At 35.9% G+C, this 20,937-nt stretch overlaps 2 protein-coding genes and 1 long non-coding RNA gene across 5 annotated transcripts; 2 read left to right on the forward strand and 1 right to left on the reverse strand.

Moving 5' to 3' along the window:
• Positions 1-38: 38 nt before the first annotated feature.
• rnaset2l (ribonuclease T2, like) lies at positions 39-7,782 on the reverse strand. The gene is made up of 11 exons (XM_052109684.1): positions 7,743-7,782; positions 6,279-6,338; positions 5,945-6,038; positions 5,601-5,658; positions 5,309-5,376; positions 4,792-4,849; positions 4,641-4,708; positions 2,215-2,328; positions 2,088-2,136; positions 1,917-1,991; positions 39-684 (listed from the first exon to the last, which is right to left on the reverse strand). The coding sequence occupies exons 2-11, from the start codon at positions 6,286-6,288 to the stop codon at positions 493-495; spliced, it is 786 nt and encodes a 261-aa protein (XP_051965644.1). The 5' UTR covers positions 6,289-6,338; positions 7,743-7,782; the 3' UTR covers positions 39-492.
• LOC127631532 (cytochrome c oxidase subunit 7A2, mitochondrial) lies at positions 7,770-10,132 on the forward strand. 2 transcript variants are annotated; one of them, XM_052109685.1, is made up of 4 exons: positions 7,770-7,891; positions 9,004-9,090; positions 9,710-9,794; positions 9,980-10,132. In XM_052109685.1, exons 1-4 carry the CDS (start codon positions 7,877-7,879, stop codon positions 10,036-10,038), a joined length of 246 nt encoding a protein of 81 aa, XP_051965645.1. In that variant the 5' UTR covers positions 7,770-7,876; the 3' UTR covers positions 10,039-10,132. The 2 variants fall into 2 exon arrangements, with proteins under 2 accessions (XP_051965645.1, XP_051965646.1); XM_052109686.1 differs by lacking the exon at positions 7,770-7,891 and adding an exon at positions 8,872-8,933.
• A 6,670-nt stretch (positions 10,133-16,802) lies between these two features.
• LOC127631535 (uncharacterized) lies at positions 16,803-19,839 on the forward strand. Of its 2 annotated transcripts, none has more exons than XR_007968994.1 (3): positions 16,803-17,034; positions 18,759-18,876; positions 19,652-19,839. It is a non-coding gene; the product is annotated as an uncharacterized LOC127631535 (long non-coding RNA). The 2 variants fall into 2 exon arrangements; XR_007968993.1 differs by having other exon boundaries at positions 16,810-17,021.
• Positions 19,840-20,937: the final 1,098 nt, after the last annotated feature.

Genomic DNA, 20,937 nt, shown 5'->3' on the forward strand with positions numbered 1-20,937 from the left:
TGCTGTAGAAACGTATTTTTTGGCAAATTGATTCCATGTCAAATAAAATGTGAACTGTGAGTTCCAAAAATACATCCATCCAGAGATATTAGCTGTTCATTTTAAACCTTTACTGCCTGCCAACATTTCATGATTCAGCTCAAGCTGAGACAACTTTATCTCCCCAGTGCTTCTAAAATGTTTTCAACATCACTGCCCATGACATTGTGCACCTTGAATTAATAAATTGGTGTATATTCTGAGTTCATTAAAAGTCTTAAAATCCATTTAGCCCACCTGATTTGCATAATTATTTATATATATTTTTTCTTTACATGTTTACTGGGCGGAGGGGGGGGCTGAATTATTTAGGAATTACACAGTTTCTTTATTAAAATATGTCCAGGCCTAAAAAAGTTCAAAGAGGTTATTCAGACATTATAAGTGAAAACAGTAAAAGTCTGGCTTTAGCTTGTCTGGCTTTAGCTTGTCTAGAATGGTTTAAGGCTCCTCTTAGTTACAGGGCTCTTTGGGATGCTCATAGTTTATGGGGAAGTAAAAGATGGTTGTGTTCTTTGGACAGGGGTGTCCTGAACTGCTGATCCATGTCATGGTATTGAACTTTTGCCCCTCTTCTTGTTTATGGCATCCAAGTGTTTGGTTCCTATAGAGACTGAACTTCAGCTGGATCCATGCTTCACGACCCTAAAAATGCAAAAATAATAAAATGTCATTTTTAGTAATGCTTTTGGGTTTACAATGGATTGGAATTTACTGATGCATAAGAAAGAATTTATTGATACTGACAGGGTTCCCAATGTCATGGAAATACCAGGGAATTTTTAAATTGTGATTTCCATACCTGGAAATGTAATGGAAATTAATAAACTCTTCAAAGCTGTGGAAAAAAAATCATGGAAGTTTTTATAGTTAATATATTTGTATATGTCATGCTCTGGATTAAAAACACATGGTGAAGAGTTTAATATATATCATGTTATTAAGAATACCTGACCAATTCAACACAACGATGTGCCACTAGTCCACGGCCATTTTAGAATGCACACAGTGTGTTCATATGGATTAAATAAAAAAATTAATGTTTTCAGTTGAACTGTTTATCAAACAGTGTGTTTTTTTTTTGTTTTTGTTTTTTTTTACAAATGTGGGATTGTGATTTTGGTGCCATTTTCTGAATGTAAGGCTAAATGTTTGGACATAGAAATTAGCTTTCAAGTCATGGAAAAGTAATGGAAGATCATTGGTTGAAAAGAGTTTGAACCTTGTACTGAAAAATCTATAGAACTGCTACTAATATCTTGTAAAAGGTGTAATTTAAAATCGATTCAGTTTGGCTGTTCTCTGACAACATGATCATACGGGGAAAATCGCAGTTCGTTTCGAATGTTTTTCCACTTTAAGTCGGACCCAATGTGGCGAACTCCAGGCACCATTCAGCGAATGTTTGTGCCTCGAATAATCACCCACACTGTGCATTCTTATGTTGCATTTTGATATCTGGGTAGTGAAAAGTGAAGTAGCGTGGTAAGGGTTAGGTTTTGGTGGAGTACATTATTGTAACTACTCGCATGTTTCTGAAAATCGGACCTTTAACGTCCAATCAATTGAAAGAAGTGAAAGAACACACTCAATACGGTTAGGAGTAATGTAATTACTACTCAAATATTTCTGACAATTAGATGCACTTTTCATGTCATATCCATTTAAAGACAGAAGTTGTGCTTGTGCAGTGCACTGAACGAAGGTGCATATACACACAACTGTAGTTCAAGCCTTGGTCACTGGGGGCAGTTTGTAAATTCGAAAAGCACATACCTATTTTAGCAAACAAAACATTTCACTTCCTGATGCCGATTTTCCATGAGATCAGTTTCTCTGAATTGTACCATCTATCATATCAGCAATGCTTCTCTCACCTTCGTATCTGTCACACACTGCAAATCAAAGTTGTGTCCAAAGAATGGGGTCAGGACGCCACTTATTTCATCATACTAGAGATCACATAAGGGAACAATTGATGAAGTGTTGCATCATAAATGTTATTAAACGTGAGCCATCATGATTCATGGCTAATGCAGTAAACTTGCCTTATACGACACATCGCAGGAGGTTTTGATTCCAGCGTTTTCCAAGATGCTTCAAAAATGAGAAATGAGAGAAATGAATGTGCTCATAATAATTTGATATCATGGTAAACGCACTGATAACACCCACCTATCAATGTCAAAGAGTTTCCGAAGCTTGATTGCTGCCTGGAAATAATAGACTGGCGAGCCCATGGTCTCCTCGCAGCCTGCACAGGTCCCATGTTTAATCCATTCTTCTGTCCTGCCAAACCAAATAATTCGACAGAGAGTTGTGCCAGGGCCAGTCTCTCAAACACACTAGAGGTCAATGCAATTATTTTTCTATCCTTTGATAATTGCCACTTGCAATATATGTAGACTTCCCCATGAGTCGCCTATAAAAACATCATCTAAGTGCGTTAAAATGTTAGTTCAACACAGGTTTTTACCCATTACACCGATTTCACGTTGCATGTAAACACCTTTACTGCCGTTCTTAATGGCGTCTCTTCACAGTTTGTTGTCAAAAGTATAACTTGATTATTTCAAATCGCACATAAGAGGTGGGTTTCTTGCTTTGTCTGATTTTTTAAATAAGCTGATTTTTGGGAGTTATCAGCGTATTGGTGTGCATGTAAACTGGCTCAATAAAGGAGATGTTCGGTGGAATTCCATGAACTAACAACCTCGGTCACAATTCGCTTTCATTGCTTCTTTTTTCCATACAATGAAGGTGAATGGTCACTGAGGCTGACATTCTGCCTAACAACTTTGTGTTAAATGCAAGAATGCAATACAGGTGTAGAACAACATGAGAGTGAGTAAATTATTACAGACGTTTCATTTTGGGGTGAACTATCTTTTAATGTAAATGCCTTTTCTTTAGGTTGCAAGAAAACTGCAATTACGAGCAGGGATTAAAAACTAAAAAATTTTCAGGTCAGTTCATTCTGAGCAAAAACTGTATTATTTGTTTGTTCAGGTTCAAGGGATTTGCAGTCTTTTTCCAAATGATAACCGGTTAGAACAAAAATAAAAGAACGGTTAATAACATTCTTTTTCAAATGACAGTCCTCTGTGCTAAGGAGTGGGTGAAATACCAGTTGTAGTGTTGCCAGATCTCACAAGATAAATTAAGCAACCAAAATAAAAAATAAACAGGAAAAATAGCAATTAAATATTTCTTGTGTGGTGGCTTTATCAGCATTGAAATCATAAGAAATGTAGTTAATTAACAGTTAAGTATCATTTTAACTGTTCTCAGTCAAAACCTGGCAGCATCAGTATTCAGTGTTGGGAGTAACAGAATACATGTAACGGGATTACGTATTTAAAATACAAAATATAAGTAACTGTATTCCACTACAGTTACAATTTAAATACTTGGTAATTAGAATACAGTTACAATCAAAAATGTTTGCATTTTATTGTCATTTGTTTAATTTAATATTTAGTCCTTTCAGATGGAAAACATTTAAACATATAAATGATGTGATCCAAAGGGCATTTGAACAGCAGTGAAACACTTTCTTATGTTGTGTCTACATTCATACAAGCAGAGAGAGAAATAAGTTTGAAGTAAGTTTGGAGCAGAAATAGAATTAACCTTGTGTAAATTGTCGGCTTTACGCTAAGTCAAAACGTTATTTCTAGCCATTTTACATGCACATGTTACCTGACACGATCATATTTAGTTTTTTTTATTAAGATAATTCACATTAGATCATAATTTCTTTTTTTCTAGTAAGACCTTTGATTTTAGTGAAAAAATCTTATTTTTGATAGTAATTTTTGTATTGTTTTCCTGTAAAAATATAAAAAAATCAGTTTGATTTATCTTGTTTTAGAAGCAACACTGTATAAGATATTTAGGTTTTTCAGAGAATGTATTTTTAATGTGTATTGTGTCTCACTGTACTGGCAGAGGTTTTATAGACAAGTGAAGAAAATCTACCAGGGCTGAAGAAGTAATTCAAAGTATTTATAATCCGTTACTGACCTTGAGTAATCTAACGGAATAAATTACAAATTACATTTTACAGCATGTAATCTGTAGTGGATTACATTTCAAAAGTAACCCTCACAACCCTGTGATTATTAATGCATCAAATCTAACAGATAAGTTAAGACTTAGAAACAAATGAGAACTTTACTTTTCTTTTATGTTTTCCTTGTATCTGGACTTACCGTGCATATATATAGTAATTATACAGTTGTTAAAAAGTTCTTCATTCACAGAATATGACATACGGGCAATTAGGCAAATAAACGTGTCGTGCAGCGGTATCCATCAGGATCAAAGCGCATGTTTAATTTTTTCAGGCAATATGAAGTGGTGTAGTTCCAAAAATTTACATTGATAAACCCTTTGACCTTTGATTTCATTAAAAAAAAAAATCCAAACTAAATTAAACGGTTATAACTGGTTACCAGCATTTAAAAATGCCATGGAACAATTGAATATCACTTTGTTCCTGTTTTCGGTTACTTTCTGCAAAAAAAAATAGTTAGTTTTCGTTTTCCATTTTCTTTGACTGAGAGTGAGACTGCTGGTTACTGAAAGTTCATGTTTACCAGAAGAGGAAGTATTTCTGTCCTTTCAGTAGTGATGGCCACAGCTGAGAGAGCTCAGGCTCAATTTCCTGCACATAAACGTAAACATTTTAAATGATATTCCACTTTCTTAATGGGTTCCAAAAAAAGCAGCGGACTGAGACATCCTTACCTGAAGATGAGAATGAAATATCGGCCAGCAGTCGCAGCAGTGACCAGTATGCATAGGCCTAAGAGTCATTAGAATTTAGACATAAAATAATGGTAACACTTTACAATAAGGATGTATTTGTTAATAGTTACTGCAGTAGTTAACATGAATTAACAATGAATGATACTTTAACAGCATTTATTGATGATATAAATTATATACAAACTTTTAATGCTAATAATATATATATATATATATATATATATATATACACACACACATACCTGTATATATGCATGTATGTGTCATTTACCAAGAAACAAGAAATTAAAAATGATTGTTAGTTCATTAATGAATAGAACATTATTGTAAAGTGCAATGTTAGAAATAGAAAAAAAAATTTAGAAATAGAGAAAAATATTTTCCATCGCATGTTCATCGTAGACATAATGTTCCTGTGGACTGTTTTTATTTTTTCTCCCACTTAGAATTTTACTGCACATCAACAGCGAGTGGGAAGAGTCAATGTTTATCTCACCATAGGCCATGAATGGTCCAGTTTTGAATATTCTGTGGTATTTTGCAAATGCTTTTATTGCTAAGGCTCTATAGGAGGATGGGAAAAGATGAATCAATATGTTAAGTAAAAATGATGGTATGTGCATTATTTCATGTATTAGATTTCACTTAAAACATCACCACAGAGAGTGCTAATATTTGTACAGATTGCAATGGTAGAAATAATCCTTCACAGACTTTAACTACAATATTGCTATCATAGGAGTCTTATATAAACATTAACGGCACTTTGTAATATATTAAAGACGTACTATGCAGAAACTCCCAGGCCACTGAAGTGTGAGAAGCATACAAGTCCAGTTGCACGAGCTGAAAATGAAAATGTGGAATGAAGATGATGCACTTTTGTTTCTCCCTTTGCTCTTTTTTCCTGTTAAGTGTTAATATGTAGCACATGATGCACAGCAATAATTATGAGTGTATCAGAATCACAGAAGAGCATTGCACTTTGAGGTAAAAGTAATGAATTCCTGTGCATTTACAGTATTGAACTATTTGATAGCTAAATTACTGCTATCCCGTTACAGTGATGTTTACTAAATGTCTGTAAATATATTAAGATATTATACAATTTTAATAATTCAGTAAATCTTACTGTCTTGTCACCGTCTCAGAACAGAGGCCTTGATCATCCGTGAGGACCCAACCAGTGAACAGAGCAGTGGTGCATGCCCAAAGCACGTGTTTATCTAAAAACATGCAGGTCAGTCCATGTTTGTCAATAGTATCAATGAGGTACATTTAGCTTAAACATTTGTGCACATCAGAATTTAATTGCAAGCACAACACAACAGCATTTTCATATCAGGCTAAAATGAGGACTTTGTTTATATGTGTTTTCTATTCATATTAAAGAACAAGTGGTCAAATCAAAGCTTCAGAATTTCATAAGTCATATGTTATAGTGGTTACACAGCTTTTGTACTTACAATATATCATGATGATCCTGCAGTTCTGAGAGCCTGTTTCAAAGTGTCAGTCTCAGTTGCCTTTACCCACGTCCAATGGCCAAATAATGCAGAAATGAAACAAACCACAAAAACGTGGAACTTCTATGTTTGGATGCCAGTCAAAGAGAGAAGTGATACTGCACTGCATTATGATTGTTTATGTACCAGTGCTTGTAGATATCACTCCATAATATACAAACTGTTAGATATGAGCTAAAATGAATCTGTTGAATAAAGAGTTGTATTATTTGTAGGCTGATGGATTATATACTATAGTGCAAACTTTTATAAAAGAAAGAGACATATAGAGAAAGATTTTGAGCAAGACTAAATGCATTTTTATGTTATCTCACGTTTAATTTTTATTCAGATAAATGCTGATGCAGTGCTACTTGAAGCCAATATCTAGCAAATGAAAACAAATAGCCAATCTGTATATGGTCAAACAGGAATTAATTATTTTCTGTAGAGATCAACATTGATATAAATGGTTCTGATTAAATAGTATTGAATCTGGAACTTTCCTTTAAGGGGAGGCATTAAAGGTAAACAGGTTTAAATAGTTATTTTCCTTTGATAAAAATTTTTTTTTTTAATGCACACAATTAGTGGTGAGTGGTGCGTGTCTCGCGGAGGGTAGCATGAGCCTCCACATGCTGTGAGTCTCCGTGGTGTCATGCACAGTGAGCCACGTGATAAGATGTGTGGATTGACTGTCTCAGAAATGGAGGCAACTGGAACTTGTCCTCCGCCACCCAGATTGAGGTGAGTAACCGCGCCACCACAATGACCTACAAGGTAGTGGGAATTGGGCATTCCAAATTGGGGAGAAAAGGGAATAAAAAAATGTAAATAAAAAAAAACTAGGAAAGTGCGCAGAGCACACCATCCAATCCTTGCATGGTGTCAAGTGACTCCCCCAATTTTCTAATGTTAAAATACTCACTGTTTCAAAAGTAAAGCCACAAGACATAAAGGATATGCATGTAAACATGATTTAAGTGATAAAATCACTTACTTTTTAAGTTTTTAAAGTTGTCAATTTTACAACTTCATTACCATGACAATGCAATGTCAACAAACCCTAAAATGACGGTAAAAATTACGATTTAAACAGCTTTACAGCTTAAATAATACACAAGTTTTAACAGAAGAATTATTGCAAGTGCTTTTATAAAATTATAAGCTAAATTATTACGTTTCTGTTTTTAATCCCTCCAAACATTGGCCCCGTTCACTTCCATAGTAAGTGCCTCAATGTAACCTTGATTTTTGGTTTTATAGAAAGGAGGGACGAGCCAAAATACATGTTTATGGTTATCAACATTATGACACAAATGCTGCCAATTGAGCTTAACTTGTACAGAACATTCCTTTAAATACATGAAAAGTATATGACAAGTATTACAGCTACTATTCTTGTTCAGTGTTGTATTGAATCACCTTCAATTCTCGAGTTGTCTTTCCCCACCTGACCATACTTGGCTCTAATTCAAAAGCTCTGCAATATGTGTGTGTCCTTGTAAAGGCCCTGGATAGACAAGTATCAACAGGCTAAGCAGAAAGCAGCGTTGGACATGAGACATTTACTGGTAAATACTGCTGTTCTTGTATATACTTACATAACACAACAGCTGTAGACCTCTGAGCATGAAGAATCAACTTTTATAACAATTGTGAAACAGGAACTTTTCTGCAAAATGATAGTCTGACCATTGTACTGCATGCATTGCTTGGATAAACCTGGTCATTTTATGTTAGTCTCTTTTATGATATAGACAGATTTGACATTTTATTACTTTAAAGTTCAAAAACATTGTCAGTATCAGTGGTCGCAAGGCTGATAACCTTAAAGGACCTTTAAAGAAAAGAGGTCATCTGATACTGTAAACAGATTGTGTGTTTGCCCTTTTAGAAAAACTAAAAGATATCACTTCTAGTACTCCACATGGGATCAGGAAGAGATATGTTTGCTTTTAAGTTTAGTTTGAAATGTCCTCATATGAAACAGACACATGTTTTTTCACTTGAAAGACTAAGGAGTTCAGTCACCGTCACAATCTACATTTAGAATAAATGCACGCACACACGCACACGCGCGCGCGCACGCACGCACACACACACACACACACACACACACACACACACACACACACACACACACACACACACACACACACACAGTGGTGAAGTAGAAATGGGGTGGGATCTTCTCTGCCCAACCCACCATCTGTATTACACTGATTGGTCCGTTGTAGGTGATGGGAAGCAGCAATTGGCTAACATAACAACCCACATGTTCCAGTTTAGTTGACCTTGGGAACCATTGCATGTTTAATTCTGTTCACATTACTGAATTGTTTAACAATAGAGAACAGAATATCTGTAGGTAACTTTTAGAACTATAATAAATTAGTTTAAGTACATGTCCTGTGTGAAGGATCGGCTCTTCACAATCATAAACAAAAAGCCTTGTAGAAGTGATTAAATAAAGGGGGAAAAGGGATTACGGGGGGGGGGGGGGTCTAAGCTTTGTGGTGTGGAGTTGCTTAATTCTACAGTGAAGGCAAATGTTTCATTACGTTTTAATATCTGGCCAAGGAGTGAATGGGGGCACCTCTAATAATTTAAATGGTAAATGTCTTATGAAAGTGTGTTTGGGTACAAATTTTGGGCCTTTATATTTCTCTTTAATTGTATCCAGAGTCTTCCCCGGCTAGCCTCAAGGGCTTTCAACACAACAGCCCGGCAAATGAAAAACAAGGTGCCGGAGAGACAGAAGGTTTTCCAGGTAAGATGAATTTCACACTGAGATAAAATACACTCTCATACATGGATGAAGTGTCAAATAACTGACATTTATACTCAGATGTTATAATATTATTTCATTTGTATGCATCTTGGGATAAGTGCATGAACATTTTATGATTTTTAAGCAAACAATATGTTAGAATTTAGCAGTCTACTCCTAGTGATATCAAACAGTGACACATTCCATAAATATGGCACATTTTGGTGTCCCATTACATTTTTAAAGCATTAGAGGAATAGACATATAATGTGATTTAAACTAGCAATTTGCTTGCTAGATTAATTTAATGTTAGAAAAAAGCTTAGCTAACATTTAAGTTTTCATAGCCAATTTGTGCCTCAAAATTTAATAAAAAAAATAAAAAAAAGGGAAAAGGAATGGGACACCAACATGTACCATATTCATTGAATGAGGCAGAAAGGCCATTATAACTGTAAATAAATAAAGATTTTTAATAAAGGGGAAAAAACAACTAATTATGGTCTTTATAGCTGGTGTAGGACTAAAAGGGTTGTTGCAAGTGTTTATATTAGGTCAGGGTGTGCATTAAGGCAAAAATGTTCTTATGCAATTTGAACACATTTATCTACACTTGCAGGAGGACAATGGTCTACCTGTCCACATTAAAGGGGGGACCACAGATGTACTTCTCTACCGTTTAACCATGACCATCACAGTTACAGGTACTCCTGGTGATACTGATGTGTAATAAATGGACCACAGTGCTTCAAATGTATTATTATTATTATTTATGAATAGTTCAGGCCATATAATTAAATTGCACTGAAGTGTTTAGCAGTTTAGGCAAACTGGGAGTTTGTATTTGCCTTTTCTTGTTTTCAGTCTTTTTCTTTCTGGTTCTGTATAGGGACTGCCTTTTCCTGTTACTGGTTGCTGATGGCCTGTCTGCCCAAGGGTAAAGCATAATAAGGACACGTGAAGAACCTTTATGCTGTGTGATTCTGTACAAATACATTTATGTCAAATACCTTGATGTATTAAACGAATATAATACTTCCAACCACTGACTCTTTCCATAAAAATAAAAAAAATCAATTCTAGTGTCAGCCAGGCCAAGTGTTAATACGCCACCTAGTGGCCACAGCCTAATGCTGCTTAACTTTTCACTTTCCTGAATGGGCTATATGCACGCATAACTTCCGCGTTTGACGCAAGGATGCTCTTGCGTTTCCGGTTGGGGAGATTTAAAGCGGAGGTAAACGGGATTATGGCAGAGTCTTCAAAATTTTCTCGTTGTTTGCTTGAGTTGCCAAAATTTAGTATTAATCATGTGCGAACAATTGTACGAATGTGCAGTACAACGCCACAGAGCAAGCTTGATAAAGGTTTCAAGTTTTATGTTTCGTCTTATCTCTGCAATTATGAAGGTAAGTTCAGATAGCCTGAACTAGTACGTTATGGCTAACATTGTGCTATTATTTTTACATTCCGGCCAGCAGCAGACTAATCACGCTAATATAAATGTTTGGCATGTAATGTGTTTGTAATTTTGTTTGTAAAAGTGTCAGGTAAAATCAGGGCCACAAATGAGATCTCAGTGAAAGCTCAGTGTTACCGCTCTATGAGGAAAGCAGAGACTCCACACCAACTAAGAGTAGGACTGGTTTTGAAAGTGACGTTCAAAGTTCTTTTGAACATGTTCTAAGTTTTTACTTTTCTAACGTTACCACTGTTCATTTTGGATAACCACAGATGTTATCTTAGCTAGTATGGATGTTTATGGTACAAAATGAATAATAATAAAAAATGTAATGCAGTTCTATCAACGACAGATGAATAGCACTGCGTTATTGCAAATTCTAGCTGAAACAGTGGTAATGGAGATACACTGCTGCAAAGTTTGTTTCCTATTCGCACATACAGACTTTTTGTCAGTAGCTTTCCAACAGTGGATGCAAACGAGTTAATATCATTGACAATGAGCTACAAAAAAAATATTTTTTGTATGTAAAAAAAAAAAAGAAAGAAAAAAAAGACTACAAGAGGAAAGAGTTGTAGGTGATAGTCATACTTGTTTATAAAAATAATTTACTCATTAATCATTATGCATACACCATTTTTATTTAAAATATAGCAAAAAAAGCATAAACAAAATGAGAGGTTGCTGTTTTGTGACTAATGTTCCTTTATTGTATAGTCAAAGAGTATAGAATCCCACATCAGTTCTCGGCATAGCAGCGCTCTACGATCGGCGGAAGTAATCAAGCATCCTTAAATTTCACCGGAAATACGTCATGCACCGCCGTGCATAGAGCCCATTTAAAGGTGCATTCACTCATATTTCCATCGTTAAAACTTTACAAAGAAACAGAAGCTTTGACACGCTTCTGTCGAAGATAGTACAAAACAGTACTTTTAATATTTTGTCAATTTATTTTTTTTTTTTTACATCATTTTTAAATATCCGTGGCATTTAAAGGTGATAAGCAAGCATAAGTGCAGAAAGTGAGGTAGCCTTTCATTAAAGGAATAGTTCACACAAAAATTGAAATTCTGTCATAATTTACTCACACATGCAATCACAGATGTGAATTACTTTCTTTCTTCTGCTGAACACAAATTAAGATTTGTAGAAGAATATTTCAGCTCTGTTGGTCCATACAATGCAAGTGAATGGTGACCAAAACTTTAAAGCTGCAAAAAGCACATAAAGACAGCATAAAAGTTATCCATATGACTTTGGTGGTTTAATCCATGTCTTCTGAAGTGATCCAATCAGTTTTGGGTGAGAACAAACCAAAATATAACTCCTTTTCCTCTGTACATCTTACCTTTAAAGTCTCTACACACGATCATGATTTCAAGTTGGTTCAGTTTCCTAGTACATGTTATTTAGCTTGAAATAATAATCGTCAAGGAGACTGCTGTCAAGATTTATAGTGAAAAAAGAAGTTATATTTAGGTCTGTTCTCATCCAAAACTGAAATTAGATTGCTTCAGAGAACATGGATTAAACCACTGGAAGTATGGATTACTTTCATGCTGCCTTTATGTGCTTTTTGGAGCTTCATAGTTTTGGTTCACTTGCATTGAATGGACCTTCTGAGCTGAGATAATCTTTTAAAAATCGATGTTTGTATTCAGTAGAAGAAATGTCATATCTAGAGATGGCATGATGGGGAGTATATGAGAGAATTAAAATTTTTGGTGAACCATCCTTTTAACAGCAAATAAAAAATTACACACCTTAAAGCAGTTTACTCAAAATGCTTGCTTGAAACACTGTGGACACTGAATATTGGGAGATACCTTACGAAACTTCTCAAAAGATATGGCTTCATCTCGGTCTAGATCCGCTTCCTGTATTGTGTGGTCTACTATGCTCTGCAGCTGCTTTTCTGTCACCTGGCTCAGAGAACTTGTAAATCAGTCTTAGTTGTCAGTCAATTTTCACATTAGTACAAATGATGTAGTGAGATCCAGCCATGCTGCACTCATTATTAAACTATCTTTGGATATTTTTTTCTTTTGGATGCAGTGAAGCCAAACTAATAAGACAATGCACTAATGAAATAATAACACAATGCACTAAATCAGGGGTTCCCAAACTTTGTAGGCTAAACCCCTATGATCTACAGTATATTTATATTGTGCACATGTTTACTTGTGAATTATTGGTAAAAGTAATTTTTCTTATTGCATTTTAGTTAACCTTTTAAGAGTATTTTTTTTTTATTTCTATATTCATATTTAATATTCAGAATTAGCCTTTCTTTCAAAATCTCACAAATCCCCTGCAGTTCCCTCACTTACCCCTACCTGAACCCAGTTTTGGAAAAAATGCACAAAATATAAACAATATAAACTTAACATGTAAACAAGAAAAACATTCTACAGACTACTGACCTTTAGAAGCTCATCTTTGGAAATCTTGCCATCCTGGTCATACAGCTGGAATGCAACTACAGGAAGGAATCAGAGAAGGATGACTCTCCTGACATATACAAGATAATACAAAAAATATTTGGTTTCATGCATCACTCTGTCTGCAGTCTCTTCTCAATATTTCACAACCATTTATTCATTTGGTAAGTAGCAGTGTATTAAGCAGGATAGTGTATTGTGAGTCAGTCATTATTGCAAAACAAACCCCATCTGGATCAAAGCTGACAGTATATTATACCTAATGTAGCATCATCCATTCTTTTACTTAGTGTATGGTGTTATATCCCTCTTCTGGTTTAAATAGCAATTCTATAAACATACATTTGAGTTTGCTGCTCCTGCTATTGACGGGTTCTGGAGAATTTGGCTCTTTGAGTCTGTTCTTGTCAACAGGACAGAAATGGGCAAGGATCCTCACAAAAAGTGTGGAAATCCACTGTGGCCTTTGTGAGAGTGAAACAGAAAATGAAATAGAACTTTATTAAAATGGTCTGATCTTCTTTGATATTCAGTCTTCCTCTGCAGCAACGCGCCAAAACTCACATAACATGGGGACAAGAATGCACCTATTATTCTGTCTCATATGGGATTCATTCCCAACTCCTTTATGGCTCAGAAATCTTGGGGATTTTGTGGTAAAGAGACAGATCAAGGGAAAAAAATGACAAAGACATAAATAAACTCAGCATAAAAGAAACAACCCTTTTTCAGGACACTGTATTTTAAAGATAATTTTGTAAAGATTCAAATAACTTTACAGATCTTTATTGTAAAGGGTTTAAACAATGTTTTCCATGCTTGTTCAATGAACCATAAACAATTAATGAACATGCACCTGTGGAACAGTCATTAAGACACTAACAGCTTACAGACGGTAGGCAATTAAGGTCACAGTTATAAAAACTTAGGACACTAAAGAGACCTTTCTACTGACTCTGAAAAACACCAAAAGAAAGATGCCCAGTGTCCCTGCTCATCTGCGTGTATGCGTCTTTGGCATGCTGCATGGAGGCATGAGGACTGCAGATGTGGCCAGGGCAATAATTTGCAATGTCCATATTGTGAGATGCCTAAGACAGCACTACAGGGAGACAGAAAGGACATTTGATCATCCTCGCAGTGGCAGACCACGTGTAACAGCACATGCATAGGATCGGTACATCCTGATATAACACCTGCGGGACAGGTGCAGGATGGCAACAACAACTGCCCGAGTTATATCAGGAATGCACAATTCCTCCATCAGTCCTCAGACTGTCTGCAATAGGCTGAGAGAGGCTGGACTGAGGGCTTGTAGGCCTGTTGTAAGACAGGTCCTTATCAGACATCACCGGCTACATCATCACCCATGGGCACAAACACACCTTCGCTGGACCGGCAAAAAGTGCTCTTCACTGATGAGTCATGGTTTTGTCTCACCAGGGGTGATGGTCGGATTAGCGTTTATCATTGAAGGAATGAGCGTTACACCAAGGACTGTACTCTGGAGTGGGATCGATTTGGTGGTGGAGGGTCCATCATGGTCTGGGGCGGAGTGTCACAGCATCATCGGACTGAGCTTGTTGTCATTGCAGGCGATCTCAATGCTGTATGTTACAGGGAAGACATCCTCCTCCCTCATGTGGTACCCTTCCTGCAGGCTCATCTTGACATAAACCTCCAGCATGACAATGCCACCAGCCATACTGCTTGTTCTGTGCGTGATTTCCTGCAAGAAAGGACCTGTTGGATCTGAGGGTGAGGGCTCATTCCCCCAGAAATGTCCAGGAACTTGCAAGTGCCTTGGTGGAAGAGTGGGGTAACATCTCACAGCAAGAACTGGCAAATCTGGTGCAGTTCATGAGGAGTGTCATTGCTAACCCAATATTCAATCCCGTTATGTGGCATTCAACCCAGTTATTTCATTGTTTTATCACAAAATGGAAATTTGATGAAATTGCACTTGTGGGCTCCATTAAAAGGAACAACTGACTTTGTTATTGAAGTAATTGAACTTGATATAATGTAGCTAATACAATTACATTATTATGGATATTATTTTTGAACAAATGTAATTATTTTGATATTTTAACCAGTAATTTCATTGGGGGAAAATATGTACTTTTTATATACGTTAAAAAATATATTCAAACAATTAAACACATTTCAGAAACGTGCAGCAATTGTCCACAAAAACCACTAATAAATTATGGTCTGAGATAGGCAAAAACACGTTTTGAACGGCTAACAGCATGCTTTCTCTTATTAAATGCTGAGAATTAACAGTTTAAGTTAAGATATGAAAGGCCTGGCACCGCAATCGCAGAATCACTGGACAAACAAACATGAAAACAAACAAGGCCGTAAGAAGACTAATGTTTAAATGTTACAGGCCGTTTGTAGTATCAACTCCTCGACGTACGGGATTTTTAATAGGGCGGTGTTCGTCGAACCCATTTCAAATACTTTTAAGAATCACGTCTGTCTATCCCATGTATACAGAACTGAAAACACAAAAGCATGAAAAATGAACCTTCAGGAACCACACCATTGAATCCAGTTTTTAAAATTGATGTGCGTTCTCTGTGTTTGATCAGCGCAAACTGCTCTTGAATCTGCACGCTCACTCACAATAAACACGCTTTGTCCGTGATTTCAACTCCCACTGCACATGGCGCTTGTTATGTATAGCCCTAGGCGAGAGAGAGAGAGAGATTTGTTCATTATAATCGTTCTTGACTAATGATATCATTTGGGCTATCATGTTAACGTTGGATAGGCTAAATGCGGCGTTAAATACATTTTACAATAGGCTACTATAATAATCATAATGTATTAATTTTTTCCAAATAATTGTCGCACAATCACACATACAAGTTTAACAGAGTTTTTTATTTATTAGTACTGTAGGAAAAACATGCAGTATAAATTATGTCAACGTCTTTTTTCGCAATGAGTGTTTCAAACACTGGATGGCGCCAAAGTCTTTCCGACATCAGCCATTCACTGACCCACTATCTCTGCGATTTTTACAGTAACAATTAAGACAACAGCAATGTTGGAGAAAGATATTGTTGTCATTGTTGCTAAGAGTTAATGTGACTAGTTTCATTCGCAGTAATCCACATCACACCTATAAATCCATAAGACTTCAGTTTACTGACATAAATAAACAAAGACATGTTTGTTATGTGTGACTGCTGGTCTCTGTGCTTGGCTGTTCAATCTTCTGAGCTGTTCAGGTTGTTTTTCAAAAACCTGAAAGACTATTACGTTTCAAGCCATGCGTTCCCTCATAAATGTCCTATGAGTTTTCATAATGGCAGTTTTAGATTTATGAGTGAAATAAGGCCTGTGGTTAAAATTAATTGAAGAAAATGTGACCTTTTGTTCTCAAACACAAATTGCACACAGTTATAGCACAAACTGTTTTTTTAAATGCATGTTGCTAACACAATTCTAATTAGGGACTACAACAACCATCAGCATTTGAGCTACTTTCTTGACGAAATGAACAACTTTTGTAGTCCTTTTTTAGCGACAGGTTAACAACATGCATTTTCTAAGGACACCCGGATATAAAATCCACGATTGAGGAACTAGGTGTTCTAAAACATCTTGGAAGTCTATAGGCAACGGTAATACAGTATTGTGTATATGACTTACTAAATTGGACACAAAAAAGACAAAATTGCTTAAACCCACAGCATACTTTCAGTAGATGCTCTTTGCAGCCATCTTGCTTTCTGAACTCCGGGTCCTCTGCGTTCGTCCGAGTTTCCGAGTAGGAATTCCGACATCGGGGGCCGTTCCATTTGTCAGTTCCGGTCTCAGAACTCGGAAAATAACTCTTGCGCTCCGACTTCTCGGACAAATGGAACGTACGACAACTTCCTACAATGAAAAGTGCAATGGAACAACATTTGAAGTCAGAATTCCAACTTGGAAACTCGTGTGGAAATGTTTAAATTCCGATTTTGCCGAGATGCAGGTGCATGAGTTCACACAAACATGTCAGCACCCAGGTAGATATACTAAGTAAGGGATAAACATTCACTTTTATATGTAATATCGATGATAAATAATTAAAAGTTCCTACATTACATGATATTAAAGCTTGTTTAACAAACACCCGTAGTTTATCTGTTGGGTTGCTAGTAGACATCTCTGGATAAAAATCAAAACACCTGCTAAGCTAACAGGAGCATTGCAGTTTTGTTTCCTTACTTGTATCAGAGATGTAAAGTAGGAATATCCCACATCTGACTTGAATGGAATGCAGTATTAATATAATAATGAATATTTATTTATAAAAAAAATTGGAATGCAGCATTAGCCTTCCAGGTTTGCCAACAAACTGATGCCACTGAATTTGTGAGCTCACAGTGAGAAATGTTGCTATAAAACTAGATATATGGATTTGATTTTAATACCCCTATGAATATAGTTTTTTACTTCTCAATCTCTTAATCTAACTTCATATATTTTTTTATTTTATTTATTTGTATTGTTAATTTTACTGATTTTCTTGCAATTATTTTTATTGTTATTTTGTATTTGATTATTGTGTGATTTGATACTAAATACAGCATAAAAAAAACATTGTTGCTATAAAACTGATCCAAAACATGTCAGGCATGTACAAGATAAGGTCAACTTTTAACGGTAATATAACCATTCTGTCGCCCTTAGCAGAAAAGTGCACACTATCATGTTTCTAAAAAAAACCTATATCCACATACTAATATATACACAAGAAATGGCATGTGTGGACAAGCAGTTTGTGTGGAGACAATGCTACCTTGTTGTTTCAGTATAAAGACACTCATCTCAAACTGACGAAAAGACTGTATGTAGAATTTAGCAAGTTAAATAACATTTAAATAAAACAAAAATACAGCTTCGGACATTTGAAATCTTTTTATACCAGTGATCACAATTAGAGAATAAAATTAAAATCAGGTGAGTCAGGGTGCCCTGTGTGGTGAAAAGATCATATTCACTATCTAACAAGACGTCTAGGGGGAAAAAAGGCATAGAATTTTTCAAGACACAAAAAGAATAAACAAACAACAATCAGAAATTATGGCAATCATGTACAAAATCATGGCATCAAAAGCAAATAATTTTTGAAATACAAATCAAATTTCAAAAGGGAAGCTTTTCCCAGTGGAAAGTTGCACTAACAGTTTTGAAGCCCAGTATTTACACTACTTGGCAGCAAAGGATATGAGAGACCACACGTTCCAATTTTCACTAGGAATTTGTCTAATAATGAGTTTTGACATGTGCTGTTGTTTTTAACAAAACAAGGCTTGTGAGTTTGTGAAGGAATGAATTTAACTCTGTAGATGATATGACTGCATTGTTCACTTGCTATAGTCTTTTGCCCATTTAATAAAACTTAATCCAGAAGAGAATTTGTGACAATGCAAATATGTGAACCTGATAAGTTTTATATAAATTTATACAGATCTTTTCACACATTAGAGAAACACTTTGTGATCTGGAATTTTATGTTGTGGGTAATTATAAACAAATCCACATGTGCGACTGACAGACCGACTATTACTTTTACTCATTTTGCATCTAGTTGCATCAAGAGTAGATAAAATTACTACTGGGGGAATTTTATGTTAATAAGTCATTGCAAGGACACATGTTTGGGATAAAATGCAAACTGACCAGTTTGTGCTTGGGATATTACACTACATGGAGATGTGGGGACTTTCATGTTGTATTTTGCATACTTTCATGGCAAGGATACATGAACACGAGCAGGACGTCAAGAGCTGTGAAGTAAACAAAACTAAACCAAGACCTACAGCTATGAAACAATCTTCTGGCTAAACCTGTTTTAACCTACAGTGGCCCCAAAAGGTATTTGGACACTTTTGTCACATTTTCATTGCACTAGAAACAAAATATCAAACCAAATGGCATCTGCAAACAAATTATGCTTCAGCTCAGCCATTTTTGTAATAACTTTTAATGAACTAGTATTCCAATGGTCATTTTTAATGGATGCATATAGTCAGTTCCCCTCATATATACACTTTTTGTGAATTGTTTGCTTGAAATGTGTGTTTGTGCAATATGTCTTTAGAAATGACTCTTGAGGTGCTTATTTGGTATTGTTATATAATCAAAGACATGTATAACTGTGGCTTAAAAGTGTGGCCTCCAAATAATGTCTGAAGCCAATGCATGTATACTTATTGTCACTTGTGCATCATATTTTGAAAAGTTAACTAGAGTTAAGATTACAAAAGAATCTTGAAGTATTTTGAAAAGGTGACGGTTGCTAATTTACCAAAAAAAATCCTCTGCTTATACATACAAATGTGGAAAATAAAAGTTTGATTGACAGCCAATTGGAATGTTTGAACATACAGCTGCACAACTAACCTTCTATTCTAATTAATAGAATATACAGTATAGTATATTGCTATTCTTCTGTAATGTACTCAAGTCTTGTGCAATTCTGAATCTTTTTGCCTGTCTGCCTCTACCAAAGAAATGTAAGCACAGCGTGGTTCTAGCGGGGAGACAAGCAGCTGTACATTATCGCACCATTAGCTGGGTAATTCCCAGCCAATCACATGTAAGCCATGCTTTATAAGTCTGCTCACAATCTATCACATTGCTGTTTCAGTGTGTTAACACGGTAACCTCCACCACTCCACCACCACCAGTTGAGTCCCGTCCTGCATGGGGGTAGGCTCCTCGCCCCTGCCTCTTATCTCCGGCAGGATAAGACAGTTCCGAGTACAAGTCCTTTGGACCGCCAGACTAGAGACATTTCATTTCTGTTTTATATTCATCAAATAAATGTCATCTTAAATCTCACTCCAGTCTGTGAGTCTTCCTGATAGAAGTTTCATTCTTATGTGGATGTAAACAAATGAAAACATGGGAACACTTAAATAGGCCAGTGCATTCCGAAGGTCTGCTTATCACCACGACTGTTTATTACAGATAGGAATCTGAAAGCAACATAACCTTTTAAAGTCTCAGCCTTGGTTTAGATTAATACTGATTTTCTGAGGGCGTACTGATCTATTTCAAACAAAATCACTGTCTGTAATATTCATTGTGTGTGAAACATTTTGTTTTCCTTTTCAGTTTGTCACACAGCAGTGAGTCATTATAGCAACAATCAGGAATGTCCCAGGAAGATTGTTTATTCAATGGGTACCTTAGTGGAAACAGGTGAGCTGACTAAGTGCTAAAGATTCTTGTGTAGTTCAACTACTAAAACAATATTTGAGCAATAAGCAAATACTTTGGCTCACGTAATTAATCATGGCTGACTTGCGAATACGCATATTTGCAATGGCATCATTACTATGCTAAGCTAAGGAGCCCATGACTGTAAAGGTAAACACAGTGCAAGTCAGTATACACACTTCCTTAACTGTTATCCCTGGCACTGGTTTAGCCAGATAGGTGTGAGTCATAATAGTTAAAAAGGCATAATAAAAAAATCACTTCTTTGTATGACTCTGAATTTTAGTTATTTGTCCTATGCAAACACAGAGCAGTCCTTGCAATGGCTCAAAGAAATGACTACAATGGTCTTGCTGACCTTCATCCTGCTATGTTGACACATGCAAACTATGAAATTAAACCCTAATTCTACTTTTACAAAGAATCTGGCCATGTTTGGAATTAGGAGAAAGCCGCTGACAGTTTACCTGATCAAAAACTTACTTTTCTTCCATTGAGTTTATTTCCTGTAATCCACACCTCTTACGGTTTTTACCACTAGCTTGGAAATGAAACTAGTTAGGATGATTGATAGATGGTAAACATGACATCTTGTGTTCACACCACAAAGGACATTATCGTAATATAATACATATTATGCCAATAAATACAGAAACAGGCGAGTAAGAAAATACCTGTTTCTCATCAAACTCCTACATCCCATTATTCCTA

Source organism: Xyrauchen texanus, chromosome 38, assembly GCF_025860055.1.
Source record: "Xyrauchen texanus isolate HMW12.3.18 chromosome 38, RBS_HiC_50CHRs, whole genome shotgun sequence".
NCBI classification, from domain to species: Eukaryota; Metazoa; Chordata; class Actinopteri; order Cypriniformes; family Catostomidae; genus Xyrauchen; species Xyrauchen texanus.

What these genes read in the sequence shown, in the direction of transcription:
- rnaset2l (XM_052109684.1), bottom strand. An exon ending in GGCCTGGGAGTTTCTGCATA is followed by an intron (nt 5,377 to 5,600) that starts GTACGTCTTTAA and finishes ATCCTCCTATAG; the next exon opens with AGCCTTAGCAATAAAAGCAT. An exon ending in AAACTCTTTGACATTGATAG is followed by an intron (nt 2,137 to 2,214) that starts GTGGGTGTTATC and finishes TCATTTTTGAAG; the next exon opens with CATCTTGGAAAACGCTGGAA.
- LOC127631532 (XM_052109685.1), top strand. An exon ending in AGAGACAGAAGGTTTTCCAG is followed by an intron (nt 9,091 to 9,709) that starts GTAAGATGAATT and finishes CTACACTTGCAG; the next exon opens with GAGGACAATGGTCTACCTGT. An exon ending in CATGACCATCACAGTTACAG is followed by an intron (nt 9,795 to 9,979) that starts GTACTCCTGGTG and finishes GGTTCTGTATAG; the next exon opens with GGACTGCCTTTTCCTGTTAC.